Raw genomic sequence first — 25297 nt, 5'->3', positions numbered from 1 at the left:
ATTAAAAGGCAGCAGATTTAAAATCAATGTAAAGAAGTACTTCTTTACAAAATCCAGACAGCCAGTAGAACTTGTTGCTAGAAGAAGCTGTGAAGGCCAAAGGTATAACTGGGTTCAAAAAAATAATTAGGTGAATTCCTGGAGAACAGGTCCATCAATGACTATTCGCTAAGATGGGATGTAAACCCACGTTCCAGGTGTCCTTAAGTTTCTGACTGCCGTAAACTGGAATTGGAAAAACAGGGGAAACCTCACTTGATAACTGTCTTATGTTAATTCCTTCTGAAACATCTGGAATCAGCCACTGTTTGAAGACAGGATACTGGGTAGACAGACTCACTGGTTAATAGACACACTAAATAAACGATGTAGAAAAAAGCCTTTTAATTTCACAGCATTACACAGTAAAGACAGAACTTTACTTGATATTTCATGTAATATATTAAATCGTCATATATCGTTGTGATCAGGTAAGTGATTAAAGCCAGTTGTGCAAATATTTAAAAACAACAGTATGGGCTTAGTCCCACTGAAGTTAGTAAAAAAATAATCTGGGTGAAGTTACTTGCATGTGTAAGTGTTTGCAGGATCAGAGTCTCAATAAAAGGAGTGATCCAAAAATACTATACAGCAATTCCATCAGAAATATTCATTAGAAAGGAAAAGCCTTTTAGCAAAATACAAAGATGATATACAAAGGAAGTAAAAGATGCTGCTATTATTAGTTTAACTCCCCTTTGCTTTTACCAGCAGGAGTCTCACCCTAACAATTTGCATTTCATAGAATCACAGAATATTAGGACTGGAAGGGACCTCGAGAGGTCATCGAGTCCAGTCCCCTGCCCTCATGGCAGGACCAAGTATTGTCTAGACCAGGGGTCCCCAACCTTTTTGTGACCGTGAGCCCGAGGCGGGGGCTGCACCGTGCATGTGCTATGCAGCCAGGGGCGCACATATGCTCCGGTGGGCACCATGGCGCCCATGGGCACCACAGGTCTAGACCATGCCTGACAGACATTTATCTAATCTACTCTTAAATATCTCCACAGATGGAGATTCCCCAACCGCCCCGGGCAATTTTTTCCAGTGTTCACCCCAAGAACAAATGTGCCTAACCTCTGTTTGCCAGACTCTGGAAATGGGCAACAGGGGGTGGAACACCTGATGATTACTTGTTCTGTTCATTCCCTCTCCGGCACTGGCATTAGCCACAGTCAGAAGACAGACTACTGATCTAGATGGACCTTTGGCCTGACCCAGTATAACCACTCTTATATTCTTCTGAGATCTACCTTCCACAAATGCCAAATGATTAAAGCACATTTGTTGCCTACATTAATGATAGTCCGTCTTACCACCAGAATCTACGACGACATTAGAAGATTTGTTTCCAAACACAGACTCAAAGTCAACATTAAGGCCAGCTGAGGACTGTGGTTGAGCAACAGGAGAAGGAGTGAACCCTGAACAAAACAGAGAATAAAAATGGATTATATAACACTTGTTCCACAAATCCACTCTGAAATATATACCAAACCATGTGTACAGATTGCAGCTATTCAATAATACTCAAACGACTGAATAAGTGAGTATATGAAAAAAGGCCCAGATCACTCCCTGAAGTAGAAATGCACACAAGATACAATTTGCTTCAATTAGTCTTTTTCCAAATCCATTTTCCTTCTTATCCCAAACAAATCCACAAGAGACAAGGTCAACAATATTTAGACACAGAATCTCAAGATACTGTTAACTCTTTTTTGGTGAGACTTAGAGCACGTTTCCATTAGGGGCACTATAGCAGCACCACTGTAACATACAAATGCTTTCCTACATCTATGGAAGGGGCTTTTCAAGGTAAGTAATCCACCCCCAACGAAGAGCATCATTTAATTCCTTGTGTAAAATATGACTAAACTATGGGGATCAAGGATGTGAATATTTCACTACCCTGTGCAACACAGCTAGATCCATCTAACATTTTTAGTGTAGATCAGGGCTAAACAATATGCCTTTTTCATACCCAATGCTCACAAGGTGTGCCACTATCACACCTTCACAAAAAAGGAAGATGGGCTCCTGAAACTTAAATCTGTGCATATAATCTTCCCTGCAAATTCTCCCATGCCTTTATGCTAACAGGTGGAGTGCTGCTACTTAATTACTTATTTTTATTGCAGCATATCACAAACCTAGGACAGATGTCTCACCAATGTACAAAGACGATCTTCTGAGAGGTAACTGAAGCTACTTAGACATTTTAACTACCAATATTTTTATAATGCCTGTTCAGTATAATTCTATGGGGAATGCATTAGTAGTATGTCCGGTAATTGAGGCATGGGACAAGGACTCAGACAAGTTCTAACATTCAGTTCTTTCACTAATTGTTGGCTTGTCAGAAGTTGTACCACCTTATTTTCTGTGCATCTGTAGAACAGACAGGCAGTCACCATTTCACTGGTTGCAAGAATTACTGAATGCACACCACCATTCTGGAAGTATAATATATTATTAAATACTAGATAAGTGAAAGTTTATGACCCAGTTCATTATATTAAATAAAATAAAGCCAAAATTAATACTGTATATTATTTGCAGTATATATTGCAAATGTTGCCATTTTACTTGAGCAGATAAATTAAGAACATTAAATTATTTTATTTTGCCTATCATATAATAGAACATTTTAAAACTGGTTTTCCTGATCAGTGAAACAGTAGCAGCTCTGTTTTTTATATCACTGAGTGAAGAAGTAGTGATTAAACAAGATCAAGTTCACCTGGAAATAAAGGTATCTTAATCAAAATAAACAAATGATTAAAGACCAAACTTTTTCTTTTCTTTCTTCTGTTTGCTAAAATGTTTTCCTACCATGGAAAACCATTTTACCTCAAGAAAATAAAGTTCTTTTTAACGGAGACAAAATACAAACCCCTTGGCAATAACAATTGTATTTCTTCAATCACACACTTAAATGTCATAAAGTAACAGTTGAGCTGAAGCAAAGCCACTAACGATGAGCCAAAAGCCTGCAAGACAGCTAATTATTATTCCTTTTTGTTACACAGAAACTTTGAGTAATGGGTTAATGGCAAGATAAGGGATGCAAGTGCATTTCAGAGATTTCAAATTTACTGAGGAATCCATCTGGTAGGATATAATGTGGCTTTTTAAAAATAATCATTGCATAAACAGAAAGATTGATTTACATCAGAGTCTATGCTTTCCTCAAAAAGTCTGCTTCTGAAACCAAGCCTCCTGTTCTCATACTTTTGTTTTCTACATCTGAAAAATCCTAATCAAGAGAACAGCATTACGGACTCATCCGTTTGTAACTGTGTAGCGGGGGAGGACAGATTTACTCCTGGGTTTTTGTCACCAACCCAGGCAATTATTCAGCCACAGGTTTATTCCAAAGATTTTAACCAGTGAGGAGGGGGGGGAAAAACCCTTTAAGTTCTTAAGTGAGTTTGTGCCTGGCAAATAATTGATTTGGAAGATGAGAAAACAGGAGTGAAGAACCAATGATTATGCATGTTTTTCCTCGAAAGAGTAAGCTTCTTTGTTTTCCATTGCTTTTTCATCAGTCTTGAGATGTGCATAGAAGAATTCTAATTAAATGGATGAGGGAATACATACTGGGAAGCAGTGACTGAAAAAGATTTGGGGGCCAGAGGGGATAAACTGAAAATGAGCTTCCAGTGTGATGCTGCAAGAGCCAACATGATCCATAGATGGATAAACAAGGGAATGTCAACTAGGAGTATCGAGACTATTTTACCTCTGTACAGGTTGCACCTCTATAAACCAGGACTCTATGGTCCAGGAACATCTTTGGTCCGGCAGGAGACTGATGTTCCAGGATCAGTGTCCTGGCATGCTGTGGGAACTTGGCGCACAGCTCAGCAGGACTGCCGAGGAGAGGGAGTACAGGAAGCCCATCACACAGCACTGCTGGGCTGCCAGCGAGAGCCAAGAAGCCTGGTGGGGCAGCAGGGCATGGGTAGGGGCAGAAGAGGGGATCTCTCCTGGTCCAGCAAAATCCCTCATCTAGGATCAGTCAGATCCAATCAGTATTTGGCACTGGTGGTACTAGCTAAGTGATTTGTGGATGCAGTATTCCAGCAGCTAGTGCCACCAGTACCAAATACAGATAAAAATGAAGAGGGTTCACAGAAGAGCTAGAAGAATAATTACAGGTTTAGAAAATTTGCCTCATAGCGATGGAACTCCAGGAGCTCAATTTATTTAGCTTAACAAAGGAATGATAAGGGATGACTTGATCACAGTTTAAGTATCTACATAGAGAACAAGACTCTTCAGACTAGCAGAAAAAGGTACGACAATCTAATAGCTATGAGTTGAAGTTAGACAATTCAGACTAGAAATAAGGCATATATTTTAATGGAGAATAACCAACCACTGGAACAATTTACCAAGGGTTATGGTGAATTTTCCATCACTGGCAATTTTTAAATCAAGACTGATTTGTTAAAATATGCTCTAGGAATTATTTTTTTTTTTTAAAGATTTATGGATTGTGGTTCATAGGTCAGATGAGATTATGTAGCCAGACAGCCACCCCCCATATCATCCATCTTATTTGCCTCTCTGAAGCATACAGGGCAGAGAAGGAGCAGTAAAATCAGCATAGTCTATGCTGGCTCATCTGATCCTGAGAAGCTGAAAAAACAGATATGTGGAGAGAGAGCGATTAAGGCAATCAGCATAGCCATTAAGCTTTGATCTGCTTTGATGCGAGATCAGGATATGCGAGAGTGCCCGTCTGGCACCTATGTTGATTTGAACACACACAGAGTCCCTGGGAGAGGAATTTCCCACTGAGAAAAGAATGCCCAGTACTTCCAATTTAGTTCTCTCTCTTACAAGTGTAAATTAAGTTCACAACTCCCTTGTAAGAACTGGTCTCACAAAAGACAGACCAGCCCCATTTGGCATGACAGATAAGCAAGAGAAATACGTGACCCCATGAGTATAAGATAGGTCCAGCACACACTCACTTTGAGTGTCATTCTACCCTCTACCTGCTGGTCGGGTTAGGTGTTTGACCTCCCGAGGTTCTATGGGGACGCCCACCTCGTATTTTCGTCTTTCCTAGGAATTGAGGGACCGGCCCTGGCCTGACATGCTGGAGTCGAGAGGCACAGAAGGGGGTAAAAATTGTACCTGGATGTGGTCCTCTGTCTTAAGTGTACACATAGAAAGAGTAAGCTGTTACTTGGTACCATTATTTTTATTTTTCTATCTTTATCTTCTTTGTAACCATTTTTAAGATCTATATTTTGCTAGTAGTTAAGAAATAGAACAATAGCCATTGCAACCATATGATTTATAAGCTTCCTCAAATAAACCTGTAAGGGTATGTCTACACTACCCCGCTAGTTCGAACTAGCGGGGTAATGTATGCATACCGCACTTGCTAATGAAGCCCGGGATTTGAATTTCCCGGGCTTCATTAGCATAAGCGGGGAGCCGCCATTTTTAAATCCCCGCTGCTTCGAACCCCGTGTAGCGCGGCTACACGGGGCTCGAACTAGGTAGTTCCGACTAGGGTCCTATTCCGAACTACCGGTACTCCTCGTGAAACGAGGTGTACCGGTAGTTCGGAATAGGCACCCTAGTCCGAACTACCTAGTTCGAGCCCCGTGTAGCCGCGCTACACGGGGTTCGAAGCAGCGGGGATTTAAAAATGGCGGCTCCCCGCTTATGCTAATGAAGCCCGGGAAATTCAAATCCCGGGCTTCATTAGCAAGTGCGGTATGCATACATTACCCCGCTAGTTCGAACTAGCGGGGTAGTGTAGACATACCCTAACTGTTTAAACTTTAACCTGACTCCTTCAGTTGCTGTAATAGAACCAAGCACAATTTAAAAGAACTTCAGCTGGTCATTAGGGACAGATATAGGGAGAGCTTGGGCGTTTGGATTTGTGTCACACCCAGGTGGCAAAATTCATTGGGGCGCTTCTCAGCCTCCCCGAGGCTGCCCGCTGTGAAGGAATTGTGAATTCTAGCAGCTGAAATCTGAAGTGTAATAAGCTCTCTCTGTACACTCATTGGGGCGCCCTTCAACCTCTTCCAGGTTGCCCACTGCAAGGGACCCCGGTCTCGGGTGTATAGTATACACACACACACACACACACACACACCACTCACTGACCTGACCGTCGGCTGACAGATTATCACAATGGTCCTTTCTGGCCTTGAAATCTATGAACTAGATTTAGTTGACTAACCGCATGAATTCTCAGCAGCTAGTAGACTATTCTATAGTCTCCAAGGGGCAGGGCCAGCAGACAGTGTGCTCTGAGCCCAATCCCGGGGAGCCCCCGCCACAACACACTGCTGCCTCTGTATCAGAGGCAGCAGCATGGGGTGCCAGGTAAGAGCCAGTCTGCAAGGGAAGCCAGTTAAAAAACCAGCAACCCGCGCGGACCAGATGCCTGCCACCCTGAACACGGAGGTCCGAGATCCCCCCAGACAGAGATATGGGTGGGGGTGGGGAGAGAGGAGGCAAGGGAGGCTGCTCTGGCAGCAGTCCCTGTCTGTGGGGGTCCAAGCACCCCACAGACAGAGGCTGCTGCCACAAAGCAGCCTCTGCCCGTGGTGGGCCCATGCTCACCTCAGGCAGAGGCTGCTTTGCGGCAGCCTCCCCTGCTCCCGCCATACTGCTGCCTCTGATAAAGCTGGTGCAGGGGGAACCGGCTTTTAAGCTAGCAATGGCTCTTGCTTCCCCCAGCTTGCTGCCTCTGATACAGAGGCAGCAGGGGGAGAGGGAGGAATGGGAGTAGTCAAACAGATTGGTTAATAGTCTAGTTGACATCCCTAATTACCACTGAAGAGATTAGTTTAACTTTAGCAATTCCTGTAAACTTAACTGAAAAACAATTTCATAGTGTCTTCAAACACTAACTCCTCTATAAATTACAGAAAATACTCCTTAACAGCAACAGGGCTACTAATGTATATCCACACCAGACTATGTAGTGACTTGCAGATACACTATATCACTGTTGGGGCTGCACAAGTATCAAGTTGCTGTGCTGATATACCAACCCTGCAAGCCCAAGTGGAGAAACCAATAATTTCATACAAAAGATGTCCTTATGCAGTGGATTCACCTAGCCCAGAAGGGTCCACATGACAGAAACAAAAACAAAACAAAACAAAAATTGAGGAAAACAGAGATGCCAATAATTACATCAATCAGCAGAAGACAAAAAGACATCTTACCAAAATTAATTGTAAATTACCAAATTACCCTTCCTCATCTACCTTAGAACTCTGGGGTAGGGTAAGATCATTTATGAATAGGGCTCTATGTAAATCGCTTCATTTTTTAGAAAACATTGTAAATGGAAAAGTATTGGATTTCATGGAGTTGTGCAGAATGACTTACACAACTATATTTAATTAAATTTACAACTAAAATCAGCAGTAAACACAAACACATGAAGTTCACTAAATGTTTACTTCTTTCTATCGCATGCACACAGCAATTTAGTGTTCCACACAAGTTTATACAATTTACTCCATCTTTGAATTTGAGGTCATTTTTCATATTAAAAGACTTTATTGTAGACATTCTTGCCTTTTTTTTTTTTACACTACACAAAAGGCATTTTCACAGTTCCTCTGTCCTCTCTGAAATCATGATTTACACAGGGCCCTGCTTAAGAACAAACTAAATTAGATCCTGCTGTAACAGTTGCTTTTCATAAGGAACTGTTCAGTGTAAGATGTAGCAATGTTAGAATATTAGGAACAGAGGAGTGTCCTTGAAACAGAGGAGTTTATTGCACATTACTTCAAATAAACATGCAGCACAAATTTAAAACATAAGGTCTTGTCATTCACTTGACTATCTGCATTGATGCAATTAAGTAATTGGAAATTTTAAACCAATGTATCAAAATAATGCAGTTTTGTAAGCCAACTAATGCACCAAGAGGTTCTCTTTTTTCTAGGCGCATATCAAATTAATTCAAGTTGCTGTGTGTGACAAAGCCATATCATACCACCTACCTCCAAATAGACCGGCTACAGTAGAGGGCTCATTGCGGAAATGAGAAGCATTAGGGTAAGCTTGAGGACCACAAAATGAATCTGATAAGTCATATCACACAATAGAAAGAGCAGAGAAAGAATAAGAGAGTTACAGAAAAGAAAAGAGCCAAAGCATACTATTTATTTTGCCAAATACTTAGAACTGAAATTAAAAAGACTACACCCGTCCATAATCTAATCATAAAATGGAACCAAAAGTGGCAACATAATGTATCAAACACTTTAAAAAGGGAAACATAAGTTTGATATTATCTAGAACATGAAGAGAAAGACATTGTTGCAAAATTATAACTAAAACATACATTTTTTGCTCAAATATCATTTTTTACATCTTTGCAAGACAAAAATGAGTGTAAAAACCTTAAGTGTCAACTATTTATGCTAAACAATCTGATCTACCTTTCATTTTGCTGCAATATTGGAAGTTGTATTTTTAATTCTTTTAAATAGTTAACTGCATTCTCCACTTGGAGAAATAATCCAATTACTATGTACTTCCGCTAACACAAGTTTTAGGAGGATTTTAACATGGCAATCCTGATGTTTCATCTACAGTAGCTAAAGTTGAGTTGGGGGAGGGGTGAGTGAGTAGCGAGCGAGCGAGTTTAAGTAAGTTATCAATGATAAGTATCAATGGTAATTTACAAAGTTAGAGTACCAAAATATTGTAGATCAATGTTGTCAATATTAATGTTATCACTACAATTAAAAATTATAATTTCTAAACAAAAACTCCATGCCACCAAAGAAATTCAGATTAAACTGCCATGTTTACAAGCTCATGACAATCAACAAAAACAAGTGGCATTTTCATCTGTTCTCATTCTTGCATGCCTACAAATTATATTAAATATGGCCCTTAAATATATTTATTACGCAGCCCTTCATTACATAAATATACTTTTATTGTGCAAACAAAAGATCAGCCAATCTGTTAAGGCAGTCTCTTCAATTGCTTTAAACTGAAGCATGCTTCAACTACTTTGAAATGTCTGACAACTACTTTTGTAAATTAAGCAATGACTTAATATAGCTATGATAGAGATAGAAGTACTAGAAGTTAACATAAAATAGTGAGCTCACACCAATAATTAAAACTAGAACAGATTTTAATTTGCTTCTGGAAAAATATGTACTTGCTTAAACAATGCAATTTTTGAAATATCTTACAGCAGTTATTTAGCTAAAAGGTACATTACCAACAAATATTTCATGGGTGGGTGTCCTACTGGTGAAAGTAGACACATCAGAAGAAACAGACAGATGAACAGCATCATTAGTTTTGGTGAGGAAAGGATTTAGGCTTGGAATGGCATCATCAACAGCATCAACAGTAGCAGAAAATGGATCTGTGTAATGCCAGTGAGTAAGAATAAGAAGAAAGGGGAACTGAATTAGTAAAGAATTAAGGGTTAGAAACAGCAGAAGAGATAACAATTCACATTGTTTTATTCAGTGGGCAGCAACTGTTTTAGTCTGTAGTGCATCTTGAACAACAAACAGATCCTGGTTCTGAAAAGATAGTCCAATGTGTTACCATAATACAAATTATTAGTTTACAAAGCAGAATTGTTATCCAGTAAACCGATAAGAAGAACCTAAGACATGTTTATAGCCTTATACCAGTCTCTGAACACCATGTCCTTTTCTAAGAAGGATGTATTTAGGGACAGGATCAAAAATACCATACAAATCTATGATGCTTCCTGTTTCTAGGAAAGAGTCTCCCCATTGCTTGGAACAAAGACAGTAATTAGCTCAGTAGGAACATAGCATTGGCCACAAAGCAAAGGCTGGCTGCTTCTGCTTCAAGCAGCAGCAACCAAATTTGAGACTGCCCGCCAAAAATATCCAAGCTAGGACTGGAGTCTGAAAGTAACAAATATATCTGGCTAATAGAGGTCAGAAATGGACAGGAGAGAGCTCCTATTCCTCCTGAGGTGGGCTGGTAAACTAGCGTATTCTCCTTTTTACCACTAACAGCAAGAAAAAAGAAAGGCAGGCGATCTAGTCAGCACCAATCCCATGGATCAGCAGATGACAGAAGGCTCATCATAGTGGGCTTGATTCACTGCTGCCTCAACCCTGTGTGCCACTGAAATGAGGGGAGAGTTAAACTTGGCTCTTTAAGCATGACAACTATACGAGTGGACCTCACACCAGCCGAAGCAGCCTGTGGGCCAGGGGACAAGCTGCCCAAAAGGCTGCGGCCAGGACCCTTAGGAGGCAGAATCTGCCCAGGCTGAGCTGCCAGGCCGCTTTGCTGTTCCTGAACAGTGTCCAGACAAGAAACATCACTCTGTTTCTCATTTTATTTTTTTTATAATAAAAAAGAAGAGAAAGAGAATGAGAAAGAAAACAGTTGCAGTTCTGCTATTTGAATAGTCATGTTCAATTTCTGGCATTTTTACACTTGCTGAACAGAGAAACTGATTTCATACCAAGATCAAACTAAGACTTGTAATGTTTCAAATGCAACTTGCAAAATATTATATATTCAACACAAATATGAATTAATTCATGTCAATTTGCCATAACAAGTACTGCACAAGATAGGGCTAAGTCATAGCTTTCAGTCTCACCTTAGCCCTGAGCAGTATGAAACTTCAGAACAGTGGCTGCAATTTTTCTTAGAGGCATTTGGCTTTAGATATGAACTATTGTACATAAAAAAACATATAATCTTCATTTGCCCCAGATTCAGTTTGGCTCATGTGCAACAGTGGAGTAGCTCAGAGAAAATGCAAAAAGAAAATGAGTAGCAAAAAGAAAATGTTTTTAGACCAACTACTTGACAAACCATGCTTTAGTAAAAGATAAACACTATTAAACAAGACCATGATTGTTATAAAATGGTAATAAGAAATCCTGTGCCCACATATCTTACCCACAATTAAGGCTTTAACATTACAGCCTTGTAATTATGGTCTACAATGAGGGCTATACAAGAAAATTTGAGCACACCGATTAAAACAGTGTAAATGAAACTGGATTTTCATTTGACATTCTGCCCTTCCAAGTTTTATCCTCTCTTGGTTGTATTTTCTTCCCTTGTAATACACAGAAAATAGTACAATTAAGACAAGTATGGTTAATTCCATATTTAGGGACATTTCAAAAATACAGTTGGCTTAAGGTACAAATTGACACTTGGCAAACAAAGCACACACACAAATCAAGTATCAGAGGGGTAGCTGTGTTAGTCCGAATCTGAAAAGCGGCGAGGAGTCCAATGGCACCTTATAGACTAAATGACGTGTTGGAGCATAAGCTTTCATGGGCAAAGACCCACTTCGTCAGATGCATGCATCTTAAAACCTGAGGGGAACAAAGACCCCACTCCCAAGTAGCCCCCTGCCACTCCACGTTGCTGCCTCTGTAACAGAGGCAGCAGCAGGGGGTGCAAGGCAGGAGCTGGTCCATGAGGGAAACCAGTTTAAAAACCAGCTGCCCAGACTGGCAGCCTGTCACCACCTTGTGCTGCTGCCTCCAATACATGACCTGGAACTGAGCCAGGCTGCCTGCCCACCTGGCTCCTACTACACTTTAAATGCAGAGCTGCAGTGGTGGTAGGTCCCAGACCTGGTGTGAGCCAGGACTGAGCCATGCTGCTGGCTAGCCTGCTAAAAATTTACTGTCAAGGGTGGGAGGAAATGCATATAGTTGATAGCAAAAGCTTATCGGTTAATCGACTGCACAATTACATCCCTAAGAGGAAATACAGATTAATTATCCTATTTTTGAAACCATCATCACTAGTTAGCGAAGCACCAAAGAATAAAGAAAAACTTCTAGAGATCTCTGTGAAACCTGAAATCTTAGGACTTAAATAAGCCACAGCAACTATTCAGTAGCAGATCCACCAGGTACTACCTGGAATTTTCTGTAAAGCTTTACTGCTCACAAATGTAAATTGTCAAGGTTATACAGAAAGTGCACACATGCATGCCCACAGAGAATAGCAAGTAACATATATACAGTATCTCATGAAAATTTACTCAAGCAGGTGGAAAAATTAGTTGAAGTAGACCGAAGCTCACAAAATGAAGAATGAGGTAAGTTGAGTGATTTCAACCTGTCAAAGAAAAACCAGGAAATAACACTGTTCTAATGCCTTTATTTTCATTAATCCAAAAGTATTCACATAAAATATTCCGACTGTTTTGAAACCAAGTTCTTTTCTCAATTTTAAGTGAGAGTTTAGTACTCAGGGTTCATTTGGAAAGATAATGTGTATTTATTAGATGGTTTTATGGAGTTAAAATGTTACATCAGATAGCTCACCATTGTACTTAATCCAACATCTTTATATACAAACAAAAGAATATATACCACTTCCTTGAAGTTTCTAGTGCTCTCCTGATACCCACAAATCCAACAGTGAGTTTATATATCAATTACATGTTTCACCATGATCTGCAAAATCCTAGAACACTCTTAAAGGAATAGGTGAAGAAACATGGAAGGTGCAGCAAACCAAGAAATGTTTAAATATGCTTATACCATATTGCTAAGCATCTCAGAACTGAATACTCATGAAGGAAAATGGTTTAATGTGTTTAATTGTGGAATGGTGTTGGCTAGTCAGGAAAAAAAATTGATGTGCACAAGTTTACAACATAATATGCATCAGAAAAGGCTTCTCATGGGTCCAGACCACCCTATGCAATGGAGTGAAGGGATAATTTTACTATTAAACAAAACTTAAGATCAAGTCAGTTCTAATATTCATTAGCTTCAAAGTGCTCCAACACTCCCATGCAGTTTTTTTCTATTTCTTAACTGTTCTTTAGTTAAACATTTTGTTAATATTCACCCAAAATTCTCTGCTCCAAAATTGTAAGCATGTGCCTTTGTAGTTTGTATTCCTTGCCTAACTGGAATCCTTGTTTTATATTACAGACTGCACTGTCTTATTTCAGCGTTCTCTCTCTAGAGAAGATGCCCAATTCATGGTTATCTCAGATCTTAGTTTCAAATATTTTAAATAATTTGAACTGATCTTTTCTGCACTATTTCAAATTCATTCATTCATTCACCTGTGCTCAAAACTGAGCGTCTCTTATATTGGGATGTTTAGCACCAAAAAATTTGACAACTATCTGGAAGATTCCTCCCAGCTGTGGATGAAGCATCTCTTCAATCTCTGGACTGCTGGATGCCCTGGACATAAAAGTATTACAGTGCTGACATGCAATTTGTCATACTAAATTATTTTACCAGTAGCTCCCTTAGATTCTGCATCCTTCTAATTTCAGTGAGTGTCACAACCACCCACAACTGAAGAGGGCCAAAACCCTATTTTAATGGGGCCACTAGAGCTGGTGTTAGACTTGCTGGTGCTCAGGACCAAAGCAGAATCCTGAGCCCCATTGCTGTGGGCTGAGCACTTCATCTCTGAGTGACAGGGCTGAAGTTACAGATCCCTTGCTTGAGCAGAAGCCCTTTGGTTTCTTCTTTGGCCCTCTACCTAGGGCTATGGTACTCAGGCTTTGGTCTCCCCTCCTGGGCTTGTGTAGTAACTTTTGTTGTCAGAAGGGGGTCACACTGCAGTGAAGTATGAGAACCCATGCTCTAGTTTGTACCTATGTTTGCTCCTTCCATCACATATAGCTCTTACATTTAACCTTGCTGAATTCACTTTAAAGATTTCAGAGAGTTTCCATATTTTAGCAAGGAGGACAGTCTAAACTCTGGAGAATATCAGTGATGGGAGAGTAGCTATACAGAAATTAGAAGCATGATATATTTTAGAATTCTTACCTCCCCACGTACCTCCTACTTGTGGCCCAGTGGACACAGGAAGTACAGATGGATGAAAGGTTGGCTGCAAATCAAGGAGATCATTTGGTAGCTTTGATGTGCTGCAGAGACAAATTAGGACAACTGTTTCAACTGTGTCAAATAGTTTTCAGTACAAGGTAGTGTTTCAGCTATTATGAACTATTAGATTAAACAAACATTAAGGGGGCACAGCTCTAGAAGTTTGTTTTTAATTTGATGTGGAATATCTTTGGATTGTAAACATAGCAAGCTCAATTCTCTGCTATGCTAAAGCCCTTCTGTGCCAATCCATCATATAGCAAGCATAAGCCTGGTGGTCTTAACCTACCAATTTTTCACTCTTTCCTCAGACCCTAATGTCTAAGTGTAGTCAGAGCAATGCCTTCAATTATGCCAAGCATATAAAATGGCCTCCCAGAAGCTACTGGTAGCCAGTGGCAGCTCTAAACGTGACAGAAAATCCAACAGACAGGGAACTTGTCCCAGACTAGAACTAAAAATAGCTCCTCTGATCACTCAGCTACACTACTGAGCCAAATTCTCCGCTGTATTAAAGGACGGTAATAATGATATACTTTGTTAAAGCAAGTTCTTTAAACACTGGCCAGAGCTGTACTGTTGTCAGTAATGCTGATGCATAAAAAAGGTACATTTATTTACCTCTGCACTGGAAACAGATCCAAACCCAAAGCACCAAATCTCATTGAGAGGAAGAGGTAAAATTTCCATGGATTAACATATGGAAACGGGGGGAGAAGGACACAAGTCATTACAGCATTTGTGTTTGTCAAGTATCTTTCAACAATGGTGAGGAAAAAAAACCAAGATTTAAAAGTTATAGAAGATGTCTTCAAAATCTGGAGTATTGTGTCATTATATTTTTATAGATAGTACATCAAGTTATATAGTCCTTTAATCACCAGCAATATAGAGGACAGCCTCATACTATATATTTTAGAAATGGGAGGGAGTCAATTTGTTCAAGAATTCCTCCTAAAGAGTAAGAGCCAGGACCACCAAAATTTGTTATGCAGCTTCCTCTTATAACACAGCAAGGTCAGGGTTTGGTTATGCCATGACAATAGAAAGTGCCTGAAATTTGATTGTTTCTCATAAAATGGAAAGGGGAGGGGTGTAGCAAGAGGAACAGTTATACTGCAGAATGACCACAGAGGTCCAGAGATGGGGACTGAGACAGCTATAATTCCATTGGGATAGCATGGGGCAGGAGGTAGAAGAAAGGGACAGGTATCTACTTATATTTCTAAGAGTTTGAGTGTCTGTCTGTCACCCCCTTCTCCAGATGTGCCCACTGTAGCTGCCTCAGCCATGGACAGGCGCTTCTTAACCTTGCCCCAAGCTGCAGCAGTGAGAAAGGGGTGGGGTTGTCCTTTTTCGCTGGGGAAGCTTGTATACTGATTCCCACATCCCCAGACCCACCCCAGAGTAACGATTTAAATGAAGAAAATCCAATATTTATTTGAGTTATGGACCTGAGCAACACTGGGTTAATCTTCTAGTAATAAATACTTCATACCCAGTGCAGAAAAATCTCTTAAATTCAAGTTATGTTGGAGGTGAAAAGGTTAATATAACTTATGTGTTGGTGCCCATCACTGTAGGATCTCAGGCTGTCTAGACTATACCTCTCTGTCGACAGAGAGATGTAGATTAGGCACGTCAAAATTGCTAATGAAGCAGGGATTTAAATATCCAGCGTTTCATTAGCATAAACATGGCCACCGCTTGAAGACCCTGAAAGTATCAGCATAAAAAAGCAGGAATGGCATTAGCACCAGGAAGAGGACTTGGCTGATAGGAGTGATGTTTCCTCAGTCTGACACGCCCGTTCATCTTGCATCTCTTCGTAACCAATGAAGTAGATGCTGCCAGAGGATGGTTTCTCAGAAAATGATGTGGCACCAGCAGATGTTGAGTCATCTTTTTGGCTGGTACCCTAAAAAACTGTTCACAAGAGTGTCCCCAGAAGATCCAATAAACCCCACTGAGGAGGTGGCTAGGGAAAATGTCCCAAAGTGTATTTACACTGCTAGATCTAGGATGTCTAGGGGACTCTAAGATGACTTCTTCTGTATAAGGCAGGAGTGGGAAACCACACTGTGTATGGAAATTGTGTGGAGAGCCAGAGAGGGAATGCTAGAGGAGGCTCTGTCTCCCCAATAGCCAGGCATGGCCCAGCCCCTGCTCCCTACCTCATATCCAATCCCACACCACTCCCCTTCCTTTGACCAACCCAAACCCCCACTCCCTGCCTCTTCACCTCTCCCCCAAGATCCCTGGCCTCTGATCACAGTGCCAGAGCAGAGGGACTGGCAGCGCTATAGCCACACAGCCCATTGTTGCAGCCACGACGCCTGGAGCATTGGGGCTAGCAGCACAGTGACTGTACCTCCCAGGTGCTGGGAGATCTGAGACTATAAGAGAAGTAGATAAAAGGGGAGGGGTCAGGGACTAGCCCCTCTTATTCACAACATTGCCCTGAGGCTGTGCTGATGCCTCCTGGCAAGGCTGTCCTAACCTTGTTCCTTGCCAGGAACTCAGGAGCCAGACTGAAGGGCCTGATAGTTCAGATGTGGCATATGGACTGCAATTTGTCTCCCTCTCTGGGCAGCCCATCAGCTGGGAGCCAGGAGCCCCAAGTGTAGGTGGGGGGCAGCTTGTCTCTAGCAGGAGCCTCACACCCATCCCAAGGTAATAGCCTGAGCTGTGACTGGCCTTCCTGACAATGACTGCCAAAAGCCAATGTAAGTAATCTGTAGTGTCTGTACAGACACTACATGCATCTGACGAAGTGGGTCTTTGCCCATGAAAGCTTATGCTCCTACACTTCAGTTAGTCTATAAGGTGCCACAGGACTCCTCGTCGCTTGTACAGACATTGTTTCACCCCAAGTCTTAACCCTCTTGTGGAGGCAGTTAAGTCAGTATAAGGGGCACTTATATCGGTGGGAATAACGCTGTAGTGTGTACACTGTCAATTAGGTTTACATAGGTTGCTGTATGTCCATCTAACTCTATTGTGTAAGCCAGACCTAACAGTATGTTTTCAAATGAAGCCCAGAACTGAAAGAGCAGAACTGTTGGTATGGGAGGTCAGGACTGGCATCAAGTAATTCACAGAATTTGCATAGCTCCCACACAGAAGAGAGATTAAATTAAGCACCATCCTCTGGACCTAGTAGTGATAATATGATATCTCTCACCTTTGCCAATCTATTTAGTAAGGTCCTTGAGGGCAGAAAGTATATGTGCTGGGCATAATTAGCATTTAGACTAAGAACAATGCAAGGTAATTATGCAACTTCATCTAAGAGAGGAAGGACTATTCTTTCTAATGTCATGCTTATACAAATGGACTATTCTCAGTGAAAGGACTATAAAAAAAAATCGCTTCTTACGTATGGACTTTAGGTAAGAGTAAGTTTTTCCAAACACACAATGGCAGAGCAGCTGGAGCGAACTACTAACTTAAGTGAAACTACTGAAGCATACCTATTTGAAGAGCTAGGGGTGGAAAAAATATCAATGCCTGGGGTGGTCATTATGCTTCCCGCTACAGTAGACACAGGAGAGGCTGCTGTCGTTAAAGAGGTATGAGGTTTCTTTGCAAGTTCTTTTAGACGTTGTTCCTGTTGGAAAAGTGAGCTGGCATAAGAAATCCAGAAACATGAATTGTTTATATGGCTTCTGAGATAAGTAAAACCTTTAAAAATTCTCTTGACTTCTTTCATACAATACGATGGCAGTCACATATGAATGTTTATTTTATATATAGAAAACTTGGTACATTTATACATATTTATTTTAAAAGCCCTTCATAACTGATGAAGGGACCATCCACAACTTTTATGACATACATGAACAGGGTGACCATATTTCCCTATGTAGGGCTGGATTAAGGGGGGGGGGGCTAGCCAGGCAGCTGCCCAGGGCCCCAACCCAGGGGGGGCACCCTTCAGGTGCGGCGTGGCCCTCGGCCCCAGGAGTGCGGCGCTCCTTAGAGCTGCAATTAGGTGCCGCACACCCAATTGCAGCTATAAGGTGTGCTGCGTGTCACAGGGCGGGGCCATGCATGCACCGTGCACCCGGGGGCGGAGCCGTGCATGTGTTGTGCGCCTACTGCCCGGGGCACATGAATGGCTCGAGCTGGCCCTTTCCTCCTATGCCATACAGGACATCTGGTAAAACCGTTCGAGTTTAAACAAGTTCAACAGAAATCAAGGAGAACATTTGTACTGCATAGATAATATGAAGTTGATTAAGCAACCATTAAAAAGAAATACTGCATGACTATGATTAATAGGAGGTAAAAATCTCACACACACACACACACACACACACACACACACACACACACACACACACACCCCCCCCCCCCCCCCGAGGACCAGTCCTGGCTATGCTGCTGGCTCAGCCCAGAAGACACAGCTGCTTGTCAGCAGTGTCAGTAAATGCAACCAAGAGGCAGGGTGTGGAGGAGTGTGTGTCTAAAGGGCCCTGGTGGTAGCTGAACTGTAAGGTGGCAGGAAAGATGTGTGTGTTGGGAGACTAAGGAGTGAGGGTTCTGGGAAGTTGTAGTGGAGCTGTGGGCAGGTGGGTACTGGGCAGGCGTGCTGTGTTTCTGGAAGGGCTGTAAGGTGCGGAAGAGACTGGCAATAGGGAGTTAGGGGGCACGTTGAGTCAGGAAGCTGTGGGACATGACATGGCCCTGCCCTCAAGGGAAAGGCTCATGTTGGTAGCACAGGGCCAGGTGGCCCACTTTGTCTGACAACTACCAATTTGTAAATAATGTCCTAACACTGGCCTTGACAGAGTAGACCTGTCCCTGCCATGACATGGCCCTTTGCCTCTAGCTGGCCCCTTCCTCTGTGGACTGACCTCTCTGCATCATGCTTCATTTCCCCCTGAGGGCCCCACAAAGTTAATCCAGACCAGACTCTGCCCAGAGAGTACTGGGCATGCAGGATTAAGCCCCGCTGCTCCAAACTTGAGCCCCACCACTCCTGACTTAGGGTGTGGGAAGAAGTATGGATCCAGTAGGTTATAGTGAGTGTGTATGATGGCCATTCAAGGGGCACTGCAAATCAGGGCATCAGCCAGGAAGGGGGCATTTAGCCCCACAGGTGTGTGGTGAGGGGGGAATTTCGGCTTCGCCCCCTTTCCGCCCCCGGAGAGGGGGGTGGGAAGGCACTGCAGCTGTTCTGACTGCAGCCTGATCAGACCAGCAGGAGGAGTAGAAAATAAGGGACAATTTGCCTGGTTTTTTTAAAGAAGGCAAGACACCTGCAAGAGGGCTTAAATAAGTCACTGTCCTGTTAAAAACAGGACTTATGGGCACCCCTATAAATGCATGTAAATAAGAGTTCTATATTATGAGGCCTGTAGCCTTTGTAAACATTGCACATTTAATACGAAGTCACTGATCACTGTTTTTCTGAAGACTGTAAGACACTAACAAGATGCATACACACAATGTGTGAGTACAAAAAAGTGACCTTTACTTTTTACAAACAGTAAAACACCTACCTTTAAAGCTTTTAAACGAGCTTGCTCTTCCTCTAATGCAGCTTGTTTTTCCCTTTCATCCACTTTAGTGAGAGACAGGCCAGTGCTTGCAAGGGAAGAGACTGCATTGGAAAGTGTGGTAGCCCTGATAATTGGACAGGGGAAAATTAACCGGTTGTTAATATACATGTCACATGAGGCGAACAGCTGATATAATACTTTGCTTGCTTTTTCTCAATCCCTTTATAGAATATGTAATCTTAGCCTGTCTGACACACAAATCTGAAATTATATAAACCAATGTTACTTAAATAAAACTATGTTAAATAAAATACTGCAGTGCAAAATTTAAGTGCCTATACTGCAAAGCAGGAACATCGAAAAATGGTGCTGTCTACTTGCTTGTACACTGGCTCTCATCACACCCCTTGCCTATGCCCCTTCCAAGCTGCTTCATACGAATTGATGCTGATTTTTTTTTCTGGTCCTCTGTTAATTTCTGGAAATTGAACTGAAAATGAGAACTTGTACATTCTGTGGAGGAATAGAACTTCTGGTAAGTAATTTAACTGTATTTTAAAGTAGCACATAAAACAAGCCATCTGGCTCAAGCACTTGATTCAATTACATTCCCAGGGAAAAGAGTTTTCACAGTTACAATGCAAAAAAGTCTTTTTTGATCATTTAGGGTAACTTCCTGTTTAACACAAGCCATAGAAGTTATATTCCAGAAATTATTTTGGGTATTTTAGAAAAACATCCAATCATGAATTAAAAATCATCAGATATAGAGAATCCACTCTTGATAAATTGTTCAAAAATCAATTACTCTCACCAATCGGAAAGAGGAACATCTTTCCAATCTTGATTTCTCCAGATTCAACTTCCAGCCACTGGACTATGTTTACCTCTTTTCACTACACCGAAGTGCCCATTATTACCTATCTGTTACCCATGCAGATTCTTATCAACTGTAATCAAGCCACCATTTGTTAAGATGAATAGATTGAGCTCTGAATCTCTCACTGTAAGGCATGTTTTCTATCTTTAATCAATCCTGTGGCTCTTTCAAATGTGTGATCACATTTTAGAAACATGAGAAAATAAACAACCTTTAGAAAAAAATCTGCATAGACAAATCTGCTTTAATTTTAATTTAAAATAAGAAAATGTTATTTTAGTCTAAGTACTCAGTAAAAAAATTAACCTGTTTGATTTACTTTACATTATTATACTTTTGATAACACAAGTACAGTAAGAGAAAAAAATCATTCAAGACTGGCACTATCCCACTAAAATTTAGTTTTAAAAGTTAGTCTTATATTTTAATGTCAATGTGTTACATGGAAATGTATTTTTAATTAAGTTTTTCTTAATTTTTAGTAGCAAAACAATCACAAGTGGATATCATGATTTTAAAACCAGGGACATTCCCAAATAAATCTCTAATTCCAGGACTTGATTTTGCATTTTAGTGCCTGATCCAACTTATGTATTTTGACTCTATTTCAGACTTTTCTGAGAAACAAAAGAACAACATGAGATATTAGAAGACTAAATGAAGAACATGCATATTGTTAAGCCTTCTCCCTGGGAGCTGGGCCAGCAGGAGCTGGGGGCCTCGCTCCTGGAGAGGCTTTGCAACAAAGCTTTATACTGCAGAACCCACAGCACATGTAACCACTAAGATTTTTAGCGAATACACTGTTACCATATTAAACACTTTTTAATATCCTACTTATGATAACAGACTGTGCAAGCATAGCCCAGAACAAGCTGTAGTAATGCTGATATCAATAAGAAGATTGCTTGGGGGATGCAAGGGAAGGGGTACAATAGAGACCAGAGCAGTGCTGTGTGAAAGCCAAGGAACTGAAGCAGACATACCAGAAGTCCAATGACGTCAAAGTCGACTTGATGCTGAGCTACAGACCTACCTACCACTTTTATACTGAACTGTACGTCATATTTGGCCGACACCCCATCATCACCCTGCATACCACTGGGAATACCTCCTAGAAGCATAAGTTACAGGCCCATGCAGTGACCAGCACTGTGGATCCAAATCTGCTATGAATCAGGACCCATTTTTTATTTCATTGTGATTTAGTCAGGCCTAGCAGGCGAGCCAGATACAAGAGAAAGAACCTTGGGTAACTGTAAATGCATTTTCCATTACAGCAGTGGGACTCCCAAATTAGCAAGCCACAACTATCAATTTTTAATTAATTTACTTGCACTAGAAGTAGTAGTACAACAAAAAGTGAACTTGCTATCTGCTTTACATTCCTCTCTAGAATTAGGCAGGGCAGTTTGTTACGTACACATTGATATCCTTTAAATCAGTTTGAAAGATGGTGATGAAACTTCCATAACTTACACTGCTATCTGCTCTTGAAGATTTCTAGGGATGGCAGACTTATTTCTTCCTCCACAAAAGAAAGTTTTCCTGCAGCAATTACTGCAATGGAGCCTACAGACGTTAACAGGTTACTGGCATAAGAGGACGGACCTCATGTGATAATTGTTGTGTCTGGCTGTTCAAGTTCAGCAGACAGCCATTGCACTCCATCTTTCACCCCTTTGACAAATTTTCTCCTGTGGCTTCACAAATATGCAGGACATAACAGGTAACTATAGCCACGGGAATATATTTTTCACACTAAGATCCAATTTAATGAGTGAACAATGCCAATAACCCTTCCATCTGCCAAAAGCTCATTTAACTATCATTCTTCACTGGCTGAGCCTTGAATCTTTCCTTGCCTCTGTCCAGGTGGCTGGTGTATGGCTTCATAAGCCAGGAGAGTTAAGGGATCGGGTGGAGGATTAAGGAGGAAAGCAGCAGACTCGAGGAGCCAAGTACGCACACAGAGAAGCAATACAGTAACAGAAGCAGCTGTCTGCTGATGTAAGGAATCTAACATTTGATTCTTAACATAACTGTATAAGAGGACTAAGGCACATATACCTGCTTGCAGCTGTGGAGTCTTTGATTTTCTTTCCTTCTAAAGAGGCTAAATGTTGTTCCAAAGCATCAAGAAGACTGCTTGGTGCCTACAAAAGGGCATAGATATGAAAAATCCAAGACAAAAATCAGGCACCAGCTAAAAAGATAAAAAAGAAAAGTAAGATTCTGTCACCACAGTGCCAGAGAATGCAATTGAGGGTAACTGGACACCACAGTATTTTGGTGCTAGGAACATAATAAACTGAGCAAAATATTTTACATCATCAGGTGATACAATATCATCCACTACCATACCAGTTCTATTACTCATCTATTACCCATCAAAAAAGCAATCCATGAAAATATTGGAAAAATAAAGATTCAGAAAAGGTATAAAGAAAATGCACAATTGAAATGAGTAGTTTAAGTTTAGATTGAGATTAAAAAGGAAGCTGTATGCATCTGAAACAATACACCGACATGCTCTCAAAATGACATTAATTTGACAACTAATATATTGCAACTGTAATTAGTTTGCATTTTCATAAAGTAGGATCTTGGAATTTGAGAGTGAAAGTCTTCCTGGTTGGAGTTCAATTTAGTGACAACTCATCTAATAATTTAAGAATACGGTAATAATGTATGCAAGAAAACCAATATACGACTCCCAATTTTCTAAACATGTAACAAGAACGGAACAACATGCATTCACAAATGCATAACAGTTTTATTTACCTGAGAAAGATCTGGTATGTCTCCTCTGTCAATTCCAACTTGCTGTAACAAAACAGATTCATGAGCTTTAGAGGTGACCACATATGCTTATTTAAATATTACATTGCTAAAAAGGAGAATTCATGAAAAATCGTGTATATACTTTTTAGATTATATCAATTAGTTAAGTTTTTAGAATAAAACAAATATAAATGAAAAGAGAAGTTACTCACCTTGTGCAGCAATGACAGTTCCAAATGTGTCCCCCCCTTAGGTGCTCCATTTTTGGTGTTGGGCTTGTCCCGCACTGCATATCAGAAACTTTCTAGCAGTGTCTAGTCAGGCTGCACATGCGCGAGAGTGGCAAGTGTCATTCGTGCCTTTGGAGTTCGTGTGTGTGGCCTGACTTTCCTCAGTTTCTTCATGAACGCCCTCTTACGTGAATGTCAAACCGAAGAAGAGGGTGGCTAGTGGAGCACCCATGAGGACACACACATCTAGAAGAACTTTTGTTACTACTCAAGGTAAATAACTTCACTTTCTTCTTCGAGTGATGTCCCCATGGGTGCTACACTGTTGGTGACTACCTAGCAGTACCCCAAAGATGAAAGGTGGGCTTTGGCTAGGTTTCTTTATGCAGGTGAAAGGATTACACAGGTGTTCACTTGTGCAGAAATTGCATAATGCCTCATGAAAGTGTGGTTAAAGGATCAGGTAGCAGCATCGCAAATTTCCTTAAGCGGAACTCCCTTCAGTAAGGCTACTAATGTTGCCATTGCTTGAGTGTGCCTTAAGGCACATATGAAGATGTGTGCCATTGAGGGAGTAACGTTGGCAAATACAGGATGTTACCAGTTTTGAGACCTGGTGCCACAGAAGTGGCATTCCCCGGAACGCTCTACTAGTGAAATGAATAGGGTCTGTGATTTCCAGAAAGGCCATGTACAGTCTATGTAAAATGAGAATGCCTTTCGGAAATTCAGGGAATGTAGAATAGCCACTTCTTGAGAAGCATGAGGTTTTGGGCAGAAGGCCAGAAGGATGACAGGCTCGATATGGAAATCAGAGTAAACTTTAGGCAGGAATGAAGGGTGGGAGCAGAGAATGACTTTGCTGCTCTCACATCTCCTCCCTACACAGTATTTCACAGAGACAATTTCACTAACTTGTCTTGCAGAAGTGATGGCTGTTAGAAACATCCTCTTTAGTGTTAGGAGGTAGAGCGAGCATTTGGCCATGGGCTTGAATGGTGGTCTGGAAAGTGCACTGAGTACTAATTCCAGATCCCACATGGGAGAACAGGTCTACACAGTGGATTATGCTTATGTAGCCCTTTGAGGAATCTCTCTGAAATAGGGCGAGCAAAAATGGAGAAGCCATCAATTGGAGGGTGGAATACAACAAGCACAGCTAGGTGAACTCTGACGGATGAAATGGATACACCTTGTTGCAAAATGTAGTCGAGGATAGTGTGGCGAGGTATGGACAAGGGTTGATGATCTCTGGGACCCAGCAGTCTGTGATAACTGCCGCCCACTGGCTGTAAAAAGGGCGCAAATGATATTGGATTATGGAGTGTTGGGAAGGCACTGGTGGAGGGGAGAGGTAATGCAGGCCCTCAACCAAAGCCTCAAACCTGCTACTTGGAGTCTTGATGCGTGGACGAGTGAGTGCTATGGCTTGTCGGTGCTGGTTTCTTGGCCTGAAGCAATTGTTGTTCAATGGACTTTGATGTTGTTGCCTGCCAAATGTAAAGTTTCTATGTCTCTGGTAGGGAGTATACCATCTCCGACGATATAGGAGTATATACATCCCCGAAGTGCATAAGGCAGCATTTCTTAAACTATGTTCCACGGAACACCAGTATTCAGTGAACAACTCGCGTGTGTGCCGCAACCTTTTATTTGTTTTTGTTACTTCTTTTTTTGTCTGATTTTTTTTTTTTAAAGAAAACTTTCATAGGTGTTCTGCATAAAAAAAAATATTATCATTTGGTGTTCTGTGGTCTCAAAGTTTAAGAAACACTGGTGTAAGGTGTTCCATGAGTCCTTACTGGAGTGAAGGACTTCCATTTTCACCACAAAGAGCTTATTTTTGTCAAATGTTAGGTCCTCTACTTTGGTCTGGAGCTCTTTGGGGACCCCTGCTGCTTGTAACCATTACATGCATCTCATGACAATAGATGTTGCAGATGCTCTTGCAGCTGTGTAAGAGGAGTCGAGAGCCACTTGCAG

At 41.2% G+C, this 25297-nt stretch overlaps 1 protein-coding gene across 9 annotated transcripts in view; it reads right to left on the bottom strand.

Moving 5' to 3' along the window:
* PICALM (phosphatidylinositol binding clathrin assembly protein) overlaps positions 1-25297 on the bottom strand; it is a 114837-nt gene that overhangs the window by 29022 nt on the left and 60518 nt on the right. For 3 of the 9 annotated variants that reach the window (XM_075919406.2, XM_075919404.2, XM_075919407.2), the window contains exons 8-15: positions 23085-23126; positions 22371-22456; positions 19421-19544; positions 17387-17523; positions 13854-13954; positions 9290-9439; positions 8049-8129; positions 1356-1463 (exon numbers count right to left, since the gene is read on the bottom strand). In XM_075919406.2, the coding sequence (XP_075775521.1) occupies positions 1356-1463; positions 8049-8129; positions 9290-9439; positions 13854-13954; positions 17387-17523; positions 19421-19544; positions 22371-22456; positions 23085-23126 (829 nt within the window). The remainder of the gene's footprint in view (positions 1-1355; positions 1464-8048; positions 8130-9289; positions 9440-13853; positions 13955-17386; positions 17524-19420; positions 19545-22370; positions 22457-23084; positions 23127-25297) is intronic. The other 6 variants (XM_075919408.2, XM_075919409.2, XM_075919410.2 and 3 more) reach the window with 4 other exon arrangements.

The sequence above is a fragment of the Pelodiscus sinensis genome, chromosome 1 (assembly GCF_052426305.1).
Source record: "Pelodiscus sinensis isolate ZL-2025 chromosome 1, ASM5242630v1, whole genome shotgun sequence".
Taxonomy (NCBI): Eukaryota; Metazoa; Chordata; order Testudines; family Trionychidae; genus Pelodiscus; species Pelodiscus sinensis.
This window is presented reverse-complemented; position numbering and strand designations above follow the sequence as displayed.